Source organism: Mus caroli, unplaced genomic scaffold (genome assembly GCF_978045245.1).
Source record: "Mus caroli unplaced genomic scaffold, Mus_caroli_1 scaffold_2, whole genome shotgun sequence".
Taxonomy (NCBI): domain Eukaryota; kingdom Metazoa; phylum Chordata; class Mammalia; order Rodentia; family Muridae; genus Mus; species Mus caroli.
In genome coordinates, this window is record NW_028227257.1 from 118,142,088 (window position 1) to 118,159,575 (window position 17,488).

Below are 17,488 nucleotides of genomic sequence, written 5' to 3' on the forward strand. Positions count from 1 at the left end.
TTCTTTCTTTCTTTCTAGGGAATTTGTAAGAGGATACGAGCTCCCTCGTCCAATTCAGTATCTATGCTGGTCGCCTGTTGGGAGTAAATTAGTAAGTGTTTAGATTATAGAAGTGTTTGATCATTTAAATAAAAGAGGAGCCATTTGATTTTGGCCTTTGTTAAATTTCCCTGCCTAAAAGGAAAGAGAGAGAGAGAGAGAGAGAGAGAGAGAGAGAGAGAGAGAGAGAGACATCATGACTATTTCAGTGGCTAAAAACGGGAAGAGTTTGGATAAATTGAAACCCGTTTGAGAATTCCGCAAAATCTCAAGCTCATGGATAGACTTCTTTAAATATCGCAGTCAAAAACTTTATCCTTATACTCAGCCAGAATGCGTTGTGCCAGAAAACTCAGGAAAAATATGGTTTTCACAAGTTTCCCAGACTAGCTTCAGACAACATGAAATTTTGTCCAAGCTCTTATTTAAGGGCTCTAAATAAAGATTAGATCTGGTTAGCTATTAATATTCAGGGGTTTATTTGACTACCTGTCAATATGCACAATTGCTTATTGGATAACAAAATAATTATATTATAGTAGACATTAATTCTTATTTGATGCAGATTTTAAATCATAATTAATGTGGGTTGGTTATATTTTTAACCTTATTAAATTATTTTAGTTGTGAATCCTTTTGCATCTGAATTACGAGCCCTTTTAAAGATAGTAGGTAAATAATTAAATCTATATTATCACTGTATTTTGGGGTAAATTTCCCTTATTGAATAAATTTCTACCATTTTAGGCATATGTATATCAAAACAATATTTATTTGAAACAAAGACCAGGAGATCCACCTTTTCAAATAACTTATACTGGAAGAGAAAATAGAATATTTAATGGAATACCAGACTGGGTTTATGAAGGTAAGCTATATTTCTTTTCTACTGTTGATATATTAGGCTTATGATTGAAAACAGTTTCATATACTCAGTAAAAATTAGTTGAATGCAATATTCTTTTAATGAGCTGGTTGTCCTGAAAATAGGTTGTATTAATAGCTTATGGATAGAAGGAGGCTAGTCTTAAAGAAGAAAACCTTGTCAAAGACCAGTAGAATCGATATTCATGAATGTTACTATAAAGTGGAGAAGATTTATATTCCAAGAAGTGGTCCTAGGCTGCTGAGTTAATGCATTATCCAATGTTTGTTTTGCTTAGGAAAGATACCTTTCCTCCCCCACCCAAGCTAAACAGCCTCATTATTTTGCAAGAAAATGTTCTTAGGGTTTTTTTTTTATTAATATATCAACACCCTCTTGAATTTTATCCTTATTCTAGGTCATGAAGGACACAGGACTTAATTAGACTTTAAGAGGTTGTCTACTCTCTATTCCTCAAGTTTATTTCTTTAAAAAGATACATGTGTAAATGTATTTTTACACAGACACACAGACACATGCATACATACCTGCATACACACAAGCACATACAAACAAATTAACCCTGGTTGGAAAAATTCTTGGGAATGAAACTCAAACTCTGTTGGTAATATCACTTGCCAATACAAATCACAGCCTTCTTTGCCTGCTTCAGGTATTGTCTACTTACTATCCTACTTTGTCTATCTATGGCTATACTATAGTCTCTTTGGGCTACTTTAGGTTATTTTTTTTTAATTGCTCCAAGGGGAAAATTAATTATTACCAATGTGTTTATTATTTATTTTAAATGTTACATTTCTGGTTAACAGCAATTACTAACAAGACTAATTGACATTTGATATAGAATGAAATTTAAACTGTTCCTCTTAATTCACAGTATTTTTTTTAATAAGCAAAGTATGGCATATGTTACAAACACATTAAAGACATGATTTAAGTTAATAAATATTTGTTTAGAAGTATTAACAATGGTTTTAAAAATAAGCTATAATTATAAATACTATGTAAATTCATATTTTTTCAGAGGAAATGCTTGCCACAAAATATGCTCTTTGGTGGTCTCCAGATGGAAAATTTTTGGCATATGTAGAATTTAATGATTCAGATATACCAATTATTGCCTATTCTTATTATGGCGATGGACAGTATCCTAGAACTATAAATATTCCATATCCAAAGGTATGTGAAATGCTTCTAATAAAGGGCTTCATTCCCTTGATATCCAAATGAGCAATCATTACCATGAATAGAGGTGGGACCAACACACTTGGAAAGCTTCTTGTCCTTGTATGTCATAAAGCAAACACTGTACTGTGCTCTATTGTTTATGTGGACATCTGTTGCTTTGGACATCTGGCTATGCTGGAAGAAGTAGTCTTTGCAAAATCTATTGCAGAATCTTTGAAAAAAACATATGGTCTAGATCATGGAGGAAAAACAAGCTTAACTTAGTTTTAATTATATATATATATATATATATATATATATATATATATATATATATATGTTCTATGTTCCAAATTCAGGGTAAAAGTTCTGTTTCACAATTCTCTCTTGAATTCTCCTGTAAATGCAAACCAGAAAGGAAAATTCAAATATTGAATTTGATGTCTTTGTCAGGTAGTGTCAGGCAAGATCTCTTGTGGACAGGTAAGTGACATTTTTGAGCCTCCATTTCCTCCTTAAGACAAGGAAAATAAACATCATACATATTATTTATTTACTTCCAAAACTAGAGGAAAAGGGACTGAGTATGCAGCAGAAAGGCTAAGTGACATGGAGAAAGCATTGTGACCTATTTTAAAATCTAGTCAAAGGCATGAAAGAGGAAAGTCAGGAAAGTAATTTACCTCTTATAAAATAATTCGGTATTTTTTAAAAATATATATATATATATATATAGTTTTTGGTGCTTTGATTTTCCAAACCCTGTTGATGAATGACTCCAGCAGGTCCCAATATGAGATAGGATGGATGTGGCATTTGCAAAACTGGCTTTTGAAACAAGCCAAAGACACCCCAAAGAGAGAAGTAGAAACATCATAGTTATGTTAAAAGTCACTGAAGAAAAGGAATGAGATAGGAGACAAATGTTGAGATGTAAGTCCCCTCAAGGGCAGAGGTAAAGAAATGGAGAGGCTTGGAAGTGGAAAGCCTGATACTTGGAATACAAAATTAAGAGAACGGAATGTGAGCAGGAAGAAGTGAGGATGCGCAGAACTGAGAAGTGACTCCCACTTATCTGTAAGTGTGTGCCTAAGTCTTCGTGTTTCTTTACAAACTGGGGAAACTAAAACCTCTAGCACTGGATGGAGAGATGAGAAAATTCCAAAAACCCTTTAAATGTCTCAAGAAAGACTTTAGATCTGTAATTCCCAACCTATAGGTGTCAACGCCTTCGGCAGGTAGTCGAAAAGATTCTTTCACGGGGGTTGGCTAAGAACTTTGGAAAATATGAATATTTTCATTACAGTCACAACAAAATTACAGTTATGAAGTAGCAACAAAAACTAATTTTATGGTTTGGGGTCACCACGACACGGGGAACTGTAATAAAGGGTCACGGCCTTCAGGAGGTTGAGAATCTCTGCTTTGGTTCAATAAAAATTAGCATTTAGTCACCGCACACGCACACTCTGCTCTCAAGTGTGGTGGGCTCACATTTTAACTGCAAGATTCTTTCCGAAGTAAAATAACATCCATTCAAAGACAGTGTCTAGGCATGAGACATGCTGTCACGTAAATTTTAGGTATGCGGTAGCACACGAAATGCAAATCAAGAAAAAAATGTAAAAGCCCACAGACACCTTATTTGCCAGTAAGATTTCCCCCATCCATTGAGAAGGAAGCAATAGTAGGCTGTGAGGTATAGGGAGGACAGGAAATTTGGTCATTCAATCGGTACGTTTCATTTAGCTCTGCTTTTTATTCTCTTTCAGACAGATTTCCCTACCCTTCAGAACATATGGGTATATTGGTTACTCTCTTCGTACCAATAATGAAACACCTGTCTCGACAATCAGGATAGAGGGTAGGGGTTTTAGACGTGGACTTTCGAATTCCTGATCATTTCTCCTATAAATCAATTCTCTCATTAAACACCTGATACACGGTTGACTCTGGTTGAGACAACATGGGTAACTGCCTTGCAAGTAAAGCAGAAATGAAGTTCCTGGCCACTATGCAGAACATCTTCGACTGTTATTTATTTAGCTTTGTTCACTTTTTAAAATATGCCATGAATCCTGAGGTGACTTTAAAATATTGGTGGTCAGTAAAACTGTATGAGCTTGTAAATTTCCATTTTCTTGGCAGGCTGGGGCTAAGAATCCGGTTGTTCGTGTTTTTATTGTTGACACTACCTACCCTCACCACGTGGGCCCAATGGAAGTACCAGTTCCAGAAATGATAGCCTCGAGGTCAGTGATCTCAAACCCCTGTCTCATATTTAACCAAATTTTACCATGTTGAACTTTCTACATCAGGTTAGACATCATTTCTAGTGAGTTGAAGATACACACACCAGAAAGCAGAAAATTAGCATGCAAGATGCATGCAAATTAAAAGTCACAAAATACGTTTCTTGAACTAGTTTTTAAAATACTCTGTTATCCATTTAAAGACACGTTTAAAGATGACCACAGTGATAAAGCTAAAGCTTTCTGGGATTTTCCTTGGAGGTAGAAGTGTTGGGACCAACGTGCAGATGAACAAGTCTTCAGCATGAGCCCATAAAATCTGATCAAGTTTCCCACAAGCCAGGATTTATGGATCTATGTGCTTCCTGGGACATTATAACCCAGAAAAGACAACTTTTCTCAAACATTAGCATTTGTCTTATTTTGAAAAAGTCTGTGTTGATTATCTTGATGCAGGATTATATGCCAAGAAAATATTTTCTGACAGACAGAAAAATGAAGTATTTGGGATAGAGAGATGTTTCAGTCTTTAGGACTACAGTGATCTTGCAGAAGACTGGAGTTTACTTCCCAGGACTCACATAGGGCAGCTCCAGGAGACCTGATGCCCTCTTCTTGCCTCTGATAGCACTGGGCTCATGTGTACAAACCTATACTCAACCCAATGCATAAACACACAGTCAAAAATCAATTCTTTTTTTTCTTTCTTTCTTTCTAAGTTTTGGGTTGGTTTGGGTTTGGGTTTGGTTGGAGATAGGGTTTCTCTGTAACAGAGCCCTGGATGCCCTGGAACTTGCTTTGTACACCAAGCTGGTCTTGAACTTGAGGTGATTGCCTGCCTCTACCTCCTCAGTACTGGAATTAATGTTCTCAATTCTCTAGTATAACTCAGATATGCCTCTCTAAGTGCCCTTGATTATAGCAAGCTTTCAGACCTAAGTTTGACCTCTGTGTCCTTCTGGTGAAAATAAAGGACCCCGAGAGCCCCACCTGCTGAGCACAGAGGGCCTGGCTCTTCTCCTTCAGCTATACCAAGGAGAATTAGACAGAGGCAAATGACTGCTCACAACAACCTAGTTAATAGAACCTTGAGTATGTATTTTTTTTAATATTATTTTCTTTTTTTCCTCCAATTTTTACTAGGTATTTACTTCATTTACATTTAAAATGCTACCCCAAAAGTCCCCTATACCCTCCCCCCACCCCCGCTCCACTACCCACCCACTCCCACTTCTTGGCCCTGGTGTTTCCCCTATACTGGGTCAAGTAATAGAAACAGCACTTGAGTCAAGAGGCATGTTAAGCACACTCAGCTCATCTTTACATATTCTAATCAGTACATTATTATTTCAAATTGATACAGAAGCAAAGGCCTACACGGCTAAATAATTTCACTGAGGATGGATACTGTGATAGAATATTATGAGATCAGGATTTGAGCCCTAAGCTCCTTCTAGCTTCTAGCAAAATATTAGAAAGTTCTAGAATTTGGGCTGTGAATTTTCATTCACAGTCAAGTATAATCATGACATTAATTGACACTTAAATATGTTATAAAGTCCATCAAAGCTTTTTAGATCATCTGATTATTATTAATATATTTTCAACACTTGACAATAATAACAGCTAAAACTTGGCTTCCACATGAACCCACAAGGAAACAACGGTGAACTTTTCACTATATTTGGTTCCTCTGCACCAATTAGAAAGTTTTTAAAAAATGGGATTATAGGCAGAGCATAGAAAATGTAACACTTTCATCCCTCTTCGATAGATATATAGCGTTGCCCTTACATCTTAATTTTGTTTTCCAAAGATTGGGAGAAAGCTCAAGTACAAATAATTTTCTTAGATGAATAACTTCTTACTTATTTTAGCCTGCAGATCTATTTAAATACTATTCTCACAGAAAGTCTGTCTTTCTTACCTACTAAACATATATCCTATAATAACAACTGTCTTTTAGAAACTATAAATGAAGATTATTATTTAAATGTGGTAATGACCTGATGGTTGAGACTGTCTGTTTTGGTTTGTTGGCAGTGACTATTATTTCAGCTGGCTCACATGGGTGTCCAGTGAACGAATATGTTTGCAGTGGCTAAAAAGAGTGCAGAATGTCTCAGTCCTGTCTATATGCGATTTCAGGGAAGACTGGCATGCATGGGAATGTCCAAAGGTAAAGTGTACTAAAGCTACTGGCAAGTACTTCTGAAAATGGAAACGGGTTACAGTTTGATTTATTAAGCAGGATTTGGTGTATTCAACCGCTGATTGTCAGGTCGACCAATGTACTGTGTGTTCACAGAAATTCCACCATTTTTATCAAATATAGCACAGCAGTCGTTTTCTTGAATGGCTTTTGCTTTGAATACAAAAAGACATGATGCCGGGTGGTGGTGGCGCACGCCTTTAATCCCAGCACTTGGGAGGCAGAGGCAGGCGGATTTCTGAGTTCGAGGCCAGCCTGGTCTACAAAGTGAGTTCCAGGACAGCCAGGGCTATACAGAGAAACCCTGTCTCGAAAAACCAAAAAAAAAAGACATGAAATGAGCCAACGTGACATTAGGATGATGATCCATCCATTGGAGATCATCAAGGCAGTAGTCAACAGAAGCGAAACAAAATAAATCATAGAAAGAATGGGTTTGTTCCAGAAATAGATGTTTCACACAAAATTGGAAAAGAAATGAAAATTGGAAAAAATTGTTAAAATTGAAAAAATTACAAAAGTGAAGCAGCGTCTAGTTTAAAAATTAAAGGTGGGTGCTTGAGAGCAGGGCATGAACCGCTTGATCGCTCTGCACTTTATGCTGCTGTCCAGGTATCTTTGAGAACACTCCCTACTATACTAATCTAAAGATGGAGAGCTTGAAAATAAGGTACAAACTTACCATCAAGCTTCAGTTGTTTTTATTCTTCAAATTCAAACATAGCCTGTTGAAATTAATGATTCCAAAGGAACTGTGCCAGTTGGAGTCATTGAAATATGCCTGTCTCTAAGTACTCATTTTAGATACTAAATTTTTAAATTAAAAATGGTTTCTTTAAATAAAAATATTGCTGAGTACATTTTGGGAGAGTTCTAATTATGAAAAAATATTTTATTAAACAAATGTAGAGTTAACTTATTTTATGAAGCTAAAGTCCAGATCAATCAAAGTAAGTCATTAAATTCCATCTAAGATTTAAAACATTTTATTTTATAAGGAGAATGATTTATTCTGCTTGGAAATATATCAAAGCCATACTAGGTAGCATTCCCTAAGCTAAAACTGCTTTTAGGTCCTTATCTTGTCAAAAAAAAAAAAAAAAAAAAAGTCTTGTCTAAGCTTACAATGATTTGCACGAAACCAAGTTGTTGTTGTTTTTTTTAACTTATGAGTTTATAACAAAGCAAAAGGATACATTTTAAACAGTAGCATTGGAAAAACTTGATCTCAATTAAACTAGCTAGTTAGAACTCACTGATCTGATCTGATTGACTGGCCCCGGTTGGATATATCTGAAACATCCTGGAATCTAAGCATTATTAACTCAGCTTTAACATGACTAACTTGGAAACTATGAACAGACAAATAAAAAAAGTGATTCATTTGCAATCTGAAATTCTAATTTATCAAAATCTGAGACAACATAACTTAAATGGACAGAAAATATAAAATGTCCTCACAAAGGGAAATCGAAGTTTCTGGAAAATAACCTTTATGGCTAGAGAAGTCATTGCATTTAGAATATTTTGACTGAACTAACTTATAATTTTCCACCTACCATACTCAGGATAATGTGCTTGTGTTTTGAAAACCAATAATGTTTGAGGTAATCAATGTTTCACTCATGTTGCCAGACATGAAAGAGGTAAAGAGCTTGCAAAGTTATTCTATAAAAAAAAAAATTGGCAAGCTTTATTAAGAAATGTATAGCTTGTTGTGTAGTGGTGGTGTACACCTTTAATCCCTACACTCAGAAGGTAGAGGAAGGCAGATGTCTGTGAGTTTGAGGTCAGCTGATCTACAGAGTGAATTCCAGGACAACCAAGGCTACACCAGACAGAAACAAAAATGCTGTATCAAACAAACAAACAACCCCAAACAACAACAAACAAAAAAGGAAGAAAAGAAATTTATAGCATAACAAACAACCATCTTTTATGTTATTCTCGCCTCTCTAAAAATAGGCTAAATTAATTTTTATTTTCATGACTGAAGATTGTCAAAAGGTTTCACTCCCCCCCTCCCCATCTTGAAATCTTTTTCTCTGTGAGGTACTAGCCTACCACTATAGCACTCAGGAAACTCTTCTTAAGTGCTCCAAACTCTTCTTAAGATTGCCGGTATTTGAAGAGTATATATTTCTCAAGGTCTTCTTTTTGTTTTGGCTCTGTGTGTGTGTGTGTGTGTGTGTGTGTGTGTGTGTGTGTGTGTGTGTGTGTGTGTGTGTTTGATTATGAGGATGTTGGTGCATATGTGTCAGGAGACAACCTCAAGTGCTATCCTTGGGAATGTTAACCAGTGTCTTTGTACAGTCTCTCATGACACTGGAGTTCATCATTTAGACTAGACTGGCATGCAAGTGACATGCAACATACCTCAGGGGACAGTGCTGTGATTACAAGTGCATGCCAACATTTTGGCCTCTCGTTTAAGTGAATTTTAGTGCTGGGACTCAGGTTATTACTCTAGAATGCAAGCACATTCCCAGTATGATAGAGATCCATTCTTGAAATTTTATCATTACAATTCTTCTCTTTCTTTCTTCCAAATACTTCCATATATCCCTCTCCACTTTCCTTCGTATTCATGGCCTCTTCTTAATTGTCACTGTATACACATATGTATATATATATATATATAAAACCAGGTTATGTCTCTATATAACTTGGTTAGCCTGCACAATGTTACTTGTTTGTATGTTTCCAAGGATATTTGTTACTGGACAACCAATGGGTATGCTCCTTTCTTTTTCTTTTCTTTCTTTCTTTATTCATTCATTCATTTAAAACTCCAGACTTTATTCCCCTCTCGGTCCACCCTCCGACTGTTCCACATCCCATACCTACCACCTCCCTGGCCCCTGTCTTCACAAGGATGTCTCACCCCCACCCGGACCCACCAGATATCTAAACTCCCTGCAGCCTCCAGTCTCTTGAGGGTTAGGTGCATCTTCTCTGACTAAAACCAAACCTGGAGTCCTCTGAGGTATATGTGTTGCGGGGGGCAAGGGGGGCGTATGTCAGCTGGTATGTGCTTTCTGGTTGGTGATCCAGTGTCTGAGAGATCTCAGGGGTCCAGGTTAATTGAGACTGCTGGTCCTCCTATAGGATTGCCCTCCTCCTCAGCTTCTCCAGCTTTCCCTTAATTCAACAACATGGATCATCAGTTTCTGTACTTTGGTTGGGTGCGAATATCTGCATCTGACTCTTTCAGCTGCTTGTTGGATCTTTTAGGGGGCAGTCATGATAGGCCCCTTTTTATGAGTACTCCATAGCCTCTGTAATAGTGTCAGGTCTTGGGGCCTCTCCTTGAGCTGGATCCCACTTTGGGTCTGTCACTGGACCTTCTTTTCTCCAGTCTCTTGTCCATTTCCATCCCTGCAGTTCTTTCAGACAGAAACAGTTGTGGGTCAATGTTTTGACTGTGGGATGGCAACCTCATCCCTCCTTGATGCCCTGTCTTTCTGCTGGAGGTGGGCTCTACAAGTTCCCTCTCCCAATGTAGGACATTTCATCTAAGGTCCCTCACTTTGAGTCCTGAGAGTCTCTCACCTCCCATGTCTCTGGTACATTCTGGAGAGTCCCCCCAGTCTCCTACCTCCCGAGGTTACCTGTTTCCATTCTTTCTGCTGCCCTCAGAACTTCAGTCCTTTCCCCCACCCTCTCCTAGGTGAGGTTGCTCCTTTCTTGGAGATCACTGTTCCAGTTCCCAGCTTTCCTGAGTTGCCTAGAGTTCCTTATGTAAGGGTGAGGCCTTGTAGGCTTTTCCCTATCTACCTTGGCACGTCCATTAGTGTTATCCTTGTTGAGCTTGTTTGGGCAGTCATGTTAACCACCTACGTAGAAACGTTATTTTCTAGTTAATGCATTTCCAAGGAAAGCCAACAACACTTCTGTAGGAGGAAATTCCAATGATTAATTGGCTTAATATAGTAGGGATTCATGGTTCATTTATACAACCAATGGCAAGTCCAAGAAAATGAGGCATTGTCAGAGTAGGTCTTCTACTCCATAATGCAGTTCAGAAACCCAGCTGATGGCATTTCTGTTATCTTAATGTGTGGTTCTAAGTCATTAACATTCAACTGGAGCAGAAAGAAAGGAATGGGGGGTAGGGTGGATGGTCTGAGTGAGATGTTTTTATGGGAAGGGCTACAAACGGCTTTTTTCTCTTTCTGTTCGTACTGTTTCTAGACCTTACCACTTGACTATGTCCCGCTGTAAGAAAAACAGGGAAACATGATTCAGCTACAGAAAGACAATCCTGTCCCAGAGTATAACTGGTGTTTCTTTCACAACTGTCTACTTAACTCCCTCTGGGTGGTCTTTATCCATAGCAGATGTTTCCAGAACTATTTGTCAAAAAATTCTCAAAATTATTTCTGTTGATCTGAAGGTTCAATATCTCCTTACTCTATCCCCACTACTGTATCCTTGGTCTGAGTCTTTATCAGTATTTCCTAAAAACCAGAATTTAAGTGGCATTTTTGGCCTCCTTCCACCTTAGCCACTACCAAATACGCATTGTCTCTCATGCTTATGATTACATTTTCTATATTAGGTAAGTGAAGTCCTTCATGGAATTTACTCACAGACCAAACTGCCTGGATGGCACCACAGTTTCTCCAAGATCTTGCTGATGCCTTTCCTCTTCCAAATTCCCTGCGGCACTTTCCTTTCTGACCCCTAAGCTTACCACACTAATCTATGCCTAGTAACTCAACCCATAATGTTCTTTATCTATCTAGAAAAAAGGACTATTTACATTTTATGGCTTCTAAGTATTTATATATGAAGTGATACTTCTGCCTCTTGCTAAAACCTAAAAATACGAATGTTTAGGTTTCTAGCTACCTCATAAGGAAAAAGGACACAATGGGAACTTCACTGTGGACTGCCTTCTTCTGTGTCACATCACATGCTTTATTTGGGCTGAATTTCCACACATATGTGATGATTCTAAGACCAGCCACATGGAAGAGTGAAGGAGAAAAACATCTGAAATTAGGTTTCTCAATGATTTGTCTGTATATACTGAGCATGCTGCTCTAAAACACCTTTAACAAAGTCTCCTGAACTGGAGGCTGGGTTGTAGAACACCATGCCCAGGCAGATTAACTGTTCAAAATGTCCAAATTATACATTTGAAAAAACTATTCTTTTTGTGCTTTAATCTGATCTTTCTTTGTTTGTAGAACCAGGAGCATGTAGAAGAAAGCAGAACAGGATGGGCTGGTGGAGTATGATTTTTCTATCTTTTCCTTTACTTTAACGGCACCCAGCATATTCAGTGAACTGACTTTTACACGGTGTATGTGTTCCATGTCGTGCTTAGGTATCAAACAAGGAAATGTGTTTGGTATGATTTGTGATTAGTTGTGTCTGGAATTTTTCAATGGAGTTAGTGATATATATGGTTTGTTTCATATAAAAATAATCATCGTTTAAGGAAACCAATTGTATTTTGTCTCCTACATTAATTACTACAAAATAAGTTGGAGAATTAGACAATGCCACATGTCACAAAAGTACATCAAGCAATCATTTGCATCAGGTTGGCTGCTGGGCTGAGATTTAGGCACACTGTACAAAAGGGGACACAGGTATCAATTTTAACCTTTGGAAGTATATTTAGTAATGAAAATTCTATAGTCCAGAAAAAGAGTATAAAAAAATACTTCAAGTGAAAACTTTTGGAAATAATTTCTCATCCTCTGAATGCATCTGCTTTATTGGATAGCTTTCCTAACTAGCATCAATGAAATTAACCTGAGAAAATATAGATTATGTATATGATTTAAAAACTCATTCAGGTAATTGTGTGGGTGTGAGTGTGCTCACACACATGCATGTGTGTAGTTCTTGGGATCAACAAGGGCCAAATATACTGGACAAGTATCCTATCTCAAGCTACCTCTACAATCCTTGTTTTCGGTCTTTAAACAAATTTAAAAAGCTGGTCATAATAGTATATATTAAATGGTAATTTTTAAAAAGTGGTTTCTTTAGAATTTATTCAAGATATTTAAACAGCAAAAGACACAAGAAATTAACTGGAGATGTTTTCCTGTAAATGATGTACAAAACAAAAGAACCTAAATTTTATTTCTTTACATTTAGACATAAGCTCTGAAATCATAATGGTTTCAACCCTGACTAGGGTTGCAACCAAACTATCACCAGCTATTTAAACAATGCTACATACCTCTTTGGTCTGTGGCTAAAACCTCTTGGTTAAAAACAGAACATGAATTTTATGGTTTGGTGTCTGAAAGCCTGTACTTCTGTCTAATCGTTAGCTCAGCTTACACATTATCTTTTGCCATTTAGTGAGGATGGCAAAAAAAAAAAAAAAAAAAAAAAAAACTGTGAGAAGTAACCTTACTTCCTAGGTAAGGTATTTTAAATGGCTTTGCACTTCACTCAGAGATAAGCAATTTATCAGAAAAAAATCTAAGCGTGATAAAGAAACCAGGGCAGGGCCCTGTTACAACTGAGGTCATCACAGTTGAATGTCTTATCTAGTGTCCAGGTGTGACTTGCTGCAAGAAGCACTTAACTCAGAATGCATTATGGCCCTAGCTCTGACAACGTGAGAGCGGAAATATTTCACACCCTCTTTACCTGACCTAAGTTACCTGCTCATCGGAAGCAACTGTCTTCCATGTGCGCAGAGAAAGGGACGAGATAACAGCCTTTGCCCAGCAAAAGATTCTTCCTGTTGGCCTGCTCCTAATATCTTAAAACAGAACAGTCTGTCCTGGTAATTTTTTATTTTCAGTACAAATGAAATTGTAAGCTTTACTCAGAATACAATCTTTTTAGAAGTCCCTTAATTGACTCACTAGGTATGTGAGGAATATCTGTTATTATTATTATTATTATTATTATTATTATTATTATTATTTGTTATTACTAAAGGCAGCTTTATTGGGAAGCTGCTCTCAGGTAGGTGAGTTCACTGGCCCTAAGGACCAAGGATGGGGAAGACACCATGGGGAAAGAAGGGGTAGGCGAGGGAGAGATAAAGAGAGAAAGGGGTCTGCATACAGAGAGGAGAAGCAAGGAATAACTTTTCACCATGTTACATTAAAGTGGTCTTTGGTGGCTTGGGTTCCATTTGAACAACTAAACCACACAGAACCCATTGTTTTTCACACTATACAGTATGAGGGAGTAAAGAAGCTGCGTATTATAATGCTGCCATTCCTTGCTTGAGAGCAAAACCTTTCTGAAATGAAGAAGCAGCTTTGTCAATGGCCCAAACTAGAGCAGTGCACCCACCAAACACTTAGACTCAAGATGCAAACTGATCTGAAGCAGCTTTTCTGATGACTTATGGTGATGGATGCATAAGCCATCTCACCTTACTCAACTTTCCACTGTTACAAATGTATTCAAAGATACACCAGACATTTCTATTTCTATTTAGCGAAGTTTTCTTCAGCAATGATTATTCATGGCTGAGGCAGTGTCCAGGATATAGAATCTTTTCCTGTGCCTCTCATGCTGCCTTATGTCTTTTCTCTTATTAGAACTGTGGTCCTTGGATCTAGAGCTAATGCTAATCTAGTAGGGCCACATCTTTCATTTTTATCACAATTGTATCTGTAAATCTTCCATCCAGGTGGAAACAAATTTATAGAAACATTAGTTACCCAGTAGAAATATGAGACCCATTGCATTTTAACAATGTATGATCACAACATAGGAGAAATAATTTTATCAAAAATATTTCCAGCTTCAGATCACATCCAAATGTCATCAATAAATAAGTCAATATAACTTCTCCCTACTACCTGTTTGATCAGAAATTGATCTCAGAAAAGATATAAATAAGAACAAATGTTTGAAGGTAGGAGATACTACTGGTATGTGTGGATGCTTAGTATTTTCTTCACTCATAAAATAATGGAACAGCTTGGGCTACTGTTCCATGGACTTAAACCAGACAGAGAGATCAGGTTTTAAGTTCCTCCTGTATGATATAGAGAAGCTCTACTCTCATGAGATTTTTCTCAGTAAGTTGTCATCATTTCACCAGAGGACAACATGTAAGAATAGTCATAAAGATAGAGCAGGTCATTTTATTTTACAACAGGAGACATATTACCCTATGAGGCATTTTCAGAATTCAGATGTCTGTACTGGTTAGGATATTGAGTTGCCACTAGCTCTGTTCCAGGAAACTTGAGTGACTGGGAGTTGAGTGCAATAAGATCATTCCCAGCAGTGTGTGCTGAACTTCACAAACTCAGGTTACACGGTCATTGTGTTTCCTGAGCTCAGAGCTAACCCTAACCATGCTTCACTGTTCCTCTCAAAAGTGCTACTAAAATCTGTGGCTTCTAGACCATCATATTTGAATCGTTCAAATGTCTTCATTAAGTTGTTGACATTAGGAGCTTAGCATTAGACAACTCAAAAATCCAAAGTACATCTGGGGCTGGAGAGACATCTCAGTAGTTAAAAGAACTGGCTGCTCTTTTCAAGTACCAGGTTTAATTCCCAGCACACACATGGTGGCTCACAACTCTAACTCCAATTCCAGGGGACCTGAACACCTCACTCAGACATACATACAGGCAAAAGACCAATGCACATAAAAATAACAATAAATTGTTTAAAAAAATATACTTTGATCAAATGCCCCCATTTTAAAGTTTGGTTTGATTAAATGTCAACATTTGTTTGTGATTCCTGCAACTCAGTCCAAACCGTATCACCTTACGTCAGAAATTTATTAAATCAGGTGTCGCAAAGCTTGGGCCTCCAGGGGTGGTAGGGTGGGGTAGAGGTGTGCATTAGCAAACAAGCACCAGTCAGCACCTGCAAGTTCCTATTAGATTGACTGGAAAAGCTGTCCTTTGAAAATCTGGAATTTCAGGTGTGGATGACAGGTGATAGGAGAGGTGACACACCAGGACTCTTAGCCACACATGACTTATAAAAATAACTGGCTTTTGTGCAGTTTGTCTTTTATATATAACCTCTGTTCATTTCTTTCAGTTCTTTGTTTCAACACCAGCTTTTAGCCAGGATGCCACTTCATACTACAAAATATTTAGCGACAAGGATGGTTACAAACATATTCACTACATCAAAGACACTGTGGTACGTTCCTTCCAAGATTTCTCTCCTCAAAGATCATTCACTTGAGGTTGCTCAAGTGACGCTCAGCTTCACACAACATAATGTTTGTCTTTTTATAGGAAAATGCTATTCAAATTACAAGTGGCAAGTGGGAGGCCATATATATATTCCGCGTAACACAGGATTCACTGTAAGTACCGCATGCAGCACGATGTACCGTTTAAGTTTTAATTGGAATCAACCAATGGGCGTACAAGCAATGGACTGTACTGTCTATTCAGCTAACTGAAAACCATTCTGTTGCTCTTTGGTTACTTTCAAACAGCTATGGTTTCATGAAGACTGCATATTCTTTAGTCACTCAACAGCAAGATTTCTTTCTGAAAAAAAAATTTTTATTAGGAACTTGTATGAAAAGTCTAAAAATTCTCAGATAGCTATTGATTCTAAAGACTAATTTTACTCTTCAGCACTTAGACCCATGAACAAGCTTCAAAGAGCCATAGCAGGTAGCCCACAGATATGGAGACCCCTTTGTAGTGATTTGGTGCTGTCTGTAAAAGCCATCAGTTATTGAGGGATTACTACCTATCAGATACTGTAAGTTAGGAATGGCTGCTCAGAGGTTGTAGATGAGAGAACAGGTAGCCAGAGCATGTAATTCACTTGGCTAAAGGCCATTGAATTAGTGAAAGATGAGACTTTGGACCTAAAGCTTATGAATCCAAGACTATTGCTGTTACTCTCAGGAATTCTTTAAGTCTTTTCCTTTCGATCTGTCCTACACACTGTCTCACAGAGCTGCCTCAAGACAGTCGTTTATGGTACATTTAACTAATCAGAAGTCCCTGCCTCTTTTTTTCAGTCTGTCAATTCTTATGCTGTGTAAATTGGGGATATTCCCTCGATACTCATAATCCGATTGCCATTAGATGGAATTCGGGAGCAAAGGAACCGAATTAGTCTGATCTTCTTACTATGCAGACAGTGTTAGAAACCTATTGCTAATCTATGAAATCATTTGAATGGGAGTCAAAGGAGTTTGACTTACATAGAGCAGCCAGAAAAGTGACTAGAGTCAGGAAAATGAGGAGATAAAAAATGAATGGAAGATAGATTTCAGGCATTTTGGAGAGGGGGCAGGCTGAAGACTTGGAGATCCTGCCATGGTACTAATGATGGCCAGGGGTAACTGAGACCTGAGCTCAGTGAGCTGGATGATGACAGTGAACTGTTGACTAGAAAAACAAGACTATGCCTCCTTTCTTCTGTGTCCTTGGAACCAAGGCTGACATGGGAGAGGTCCTGTTCCTATTTTTTTTAAGTGGATGAAAGGAAAGGGTAGATATTTAGGAAAGATGGGATAGAATATTATCATCTGTGAGGGGGAAGAGAGAGGTGGGAAAGTGGACAGGCTGCAGTGTTAGAGAGGGAGACAGTGCTGGGAACTTTGACAGCCTGGGAATGCTACAAGGGGTCGCTGGGGGAAAAGACTGAGCAGTTAATTCACACACTGTTTGAAAGGATGTGGGAAAGGCAAGGGACAGTGAAGACTGGAGCCCTGTGACATTAGTACACACATAAATAAAAGAGACACACGCGGGTTTTGAATTTCATACTGGAAATGCGTTGCATTGTGTTGTCTCCTTTTTTTAAAGGAACTTGTTTATGACACTGAGGACACCTGGACAGCTAAGCCCTCCTGAGAATTAAAACAAACCTTGTTTACGCTAAACTTTTCACACTCTATTATGCTCTTCTTGAGGGAAGAGTGAAAAAAACAAAACAAAACAGACAGCTACTTTCAGATATTCAGATATATTCACAGAGGAATCAAGT

General features: G+C 37.7%; 1 protein-coding gene across 2 annotated transcripts in view; it reads left to right on the forward strand.

The window, feature by feature from the left end:
- Nucleotides 1-17,488, forward strand: part of Fap (fibroblast activation protein alpha) — a 74,454-nt gene that overhangs the window by 25,861 nt on the left and 31,105 nt on the right. For both annotated transcript variants that reach the window (XM_085830730.1, XM_085830731.1), the window contains exons 7-14: nt 19-91; nt 787-907; nt 1,950-2,104; nt 4,241-4,344; nt 6,388-6,523; nt 11,752-11,796; nt 15,566-15,670; nt 15,769-15,839. In XM_085830730.1, coding sequence (XP_085686856.1) covers nt 19-91; nt 787-907; nt 1,950-2,104; nt 4,241-4,344; nt 6,388-6,523; nt 11,752-11,796; nt 15,566-15,670; nt 15,769-15,839 — 810 coding nt within the window. The remainder of the gene's footprint in view (nt 1-18; nt 92-786; nt 908-1,949; nt 2,105-4,240; nt 4,345-6,387; nt 6,524-11,751; nt 11,797-15,565; nt 15,671-15,768; nt 15,840-17,488) is intronic.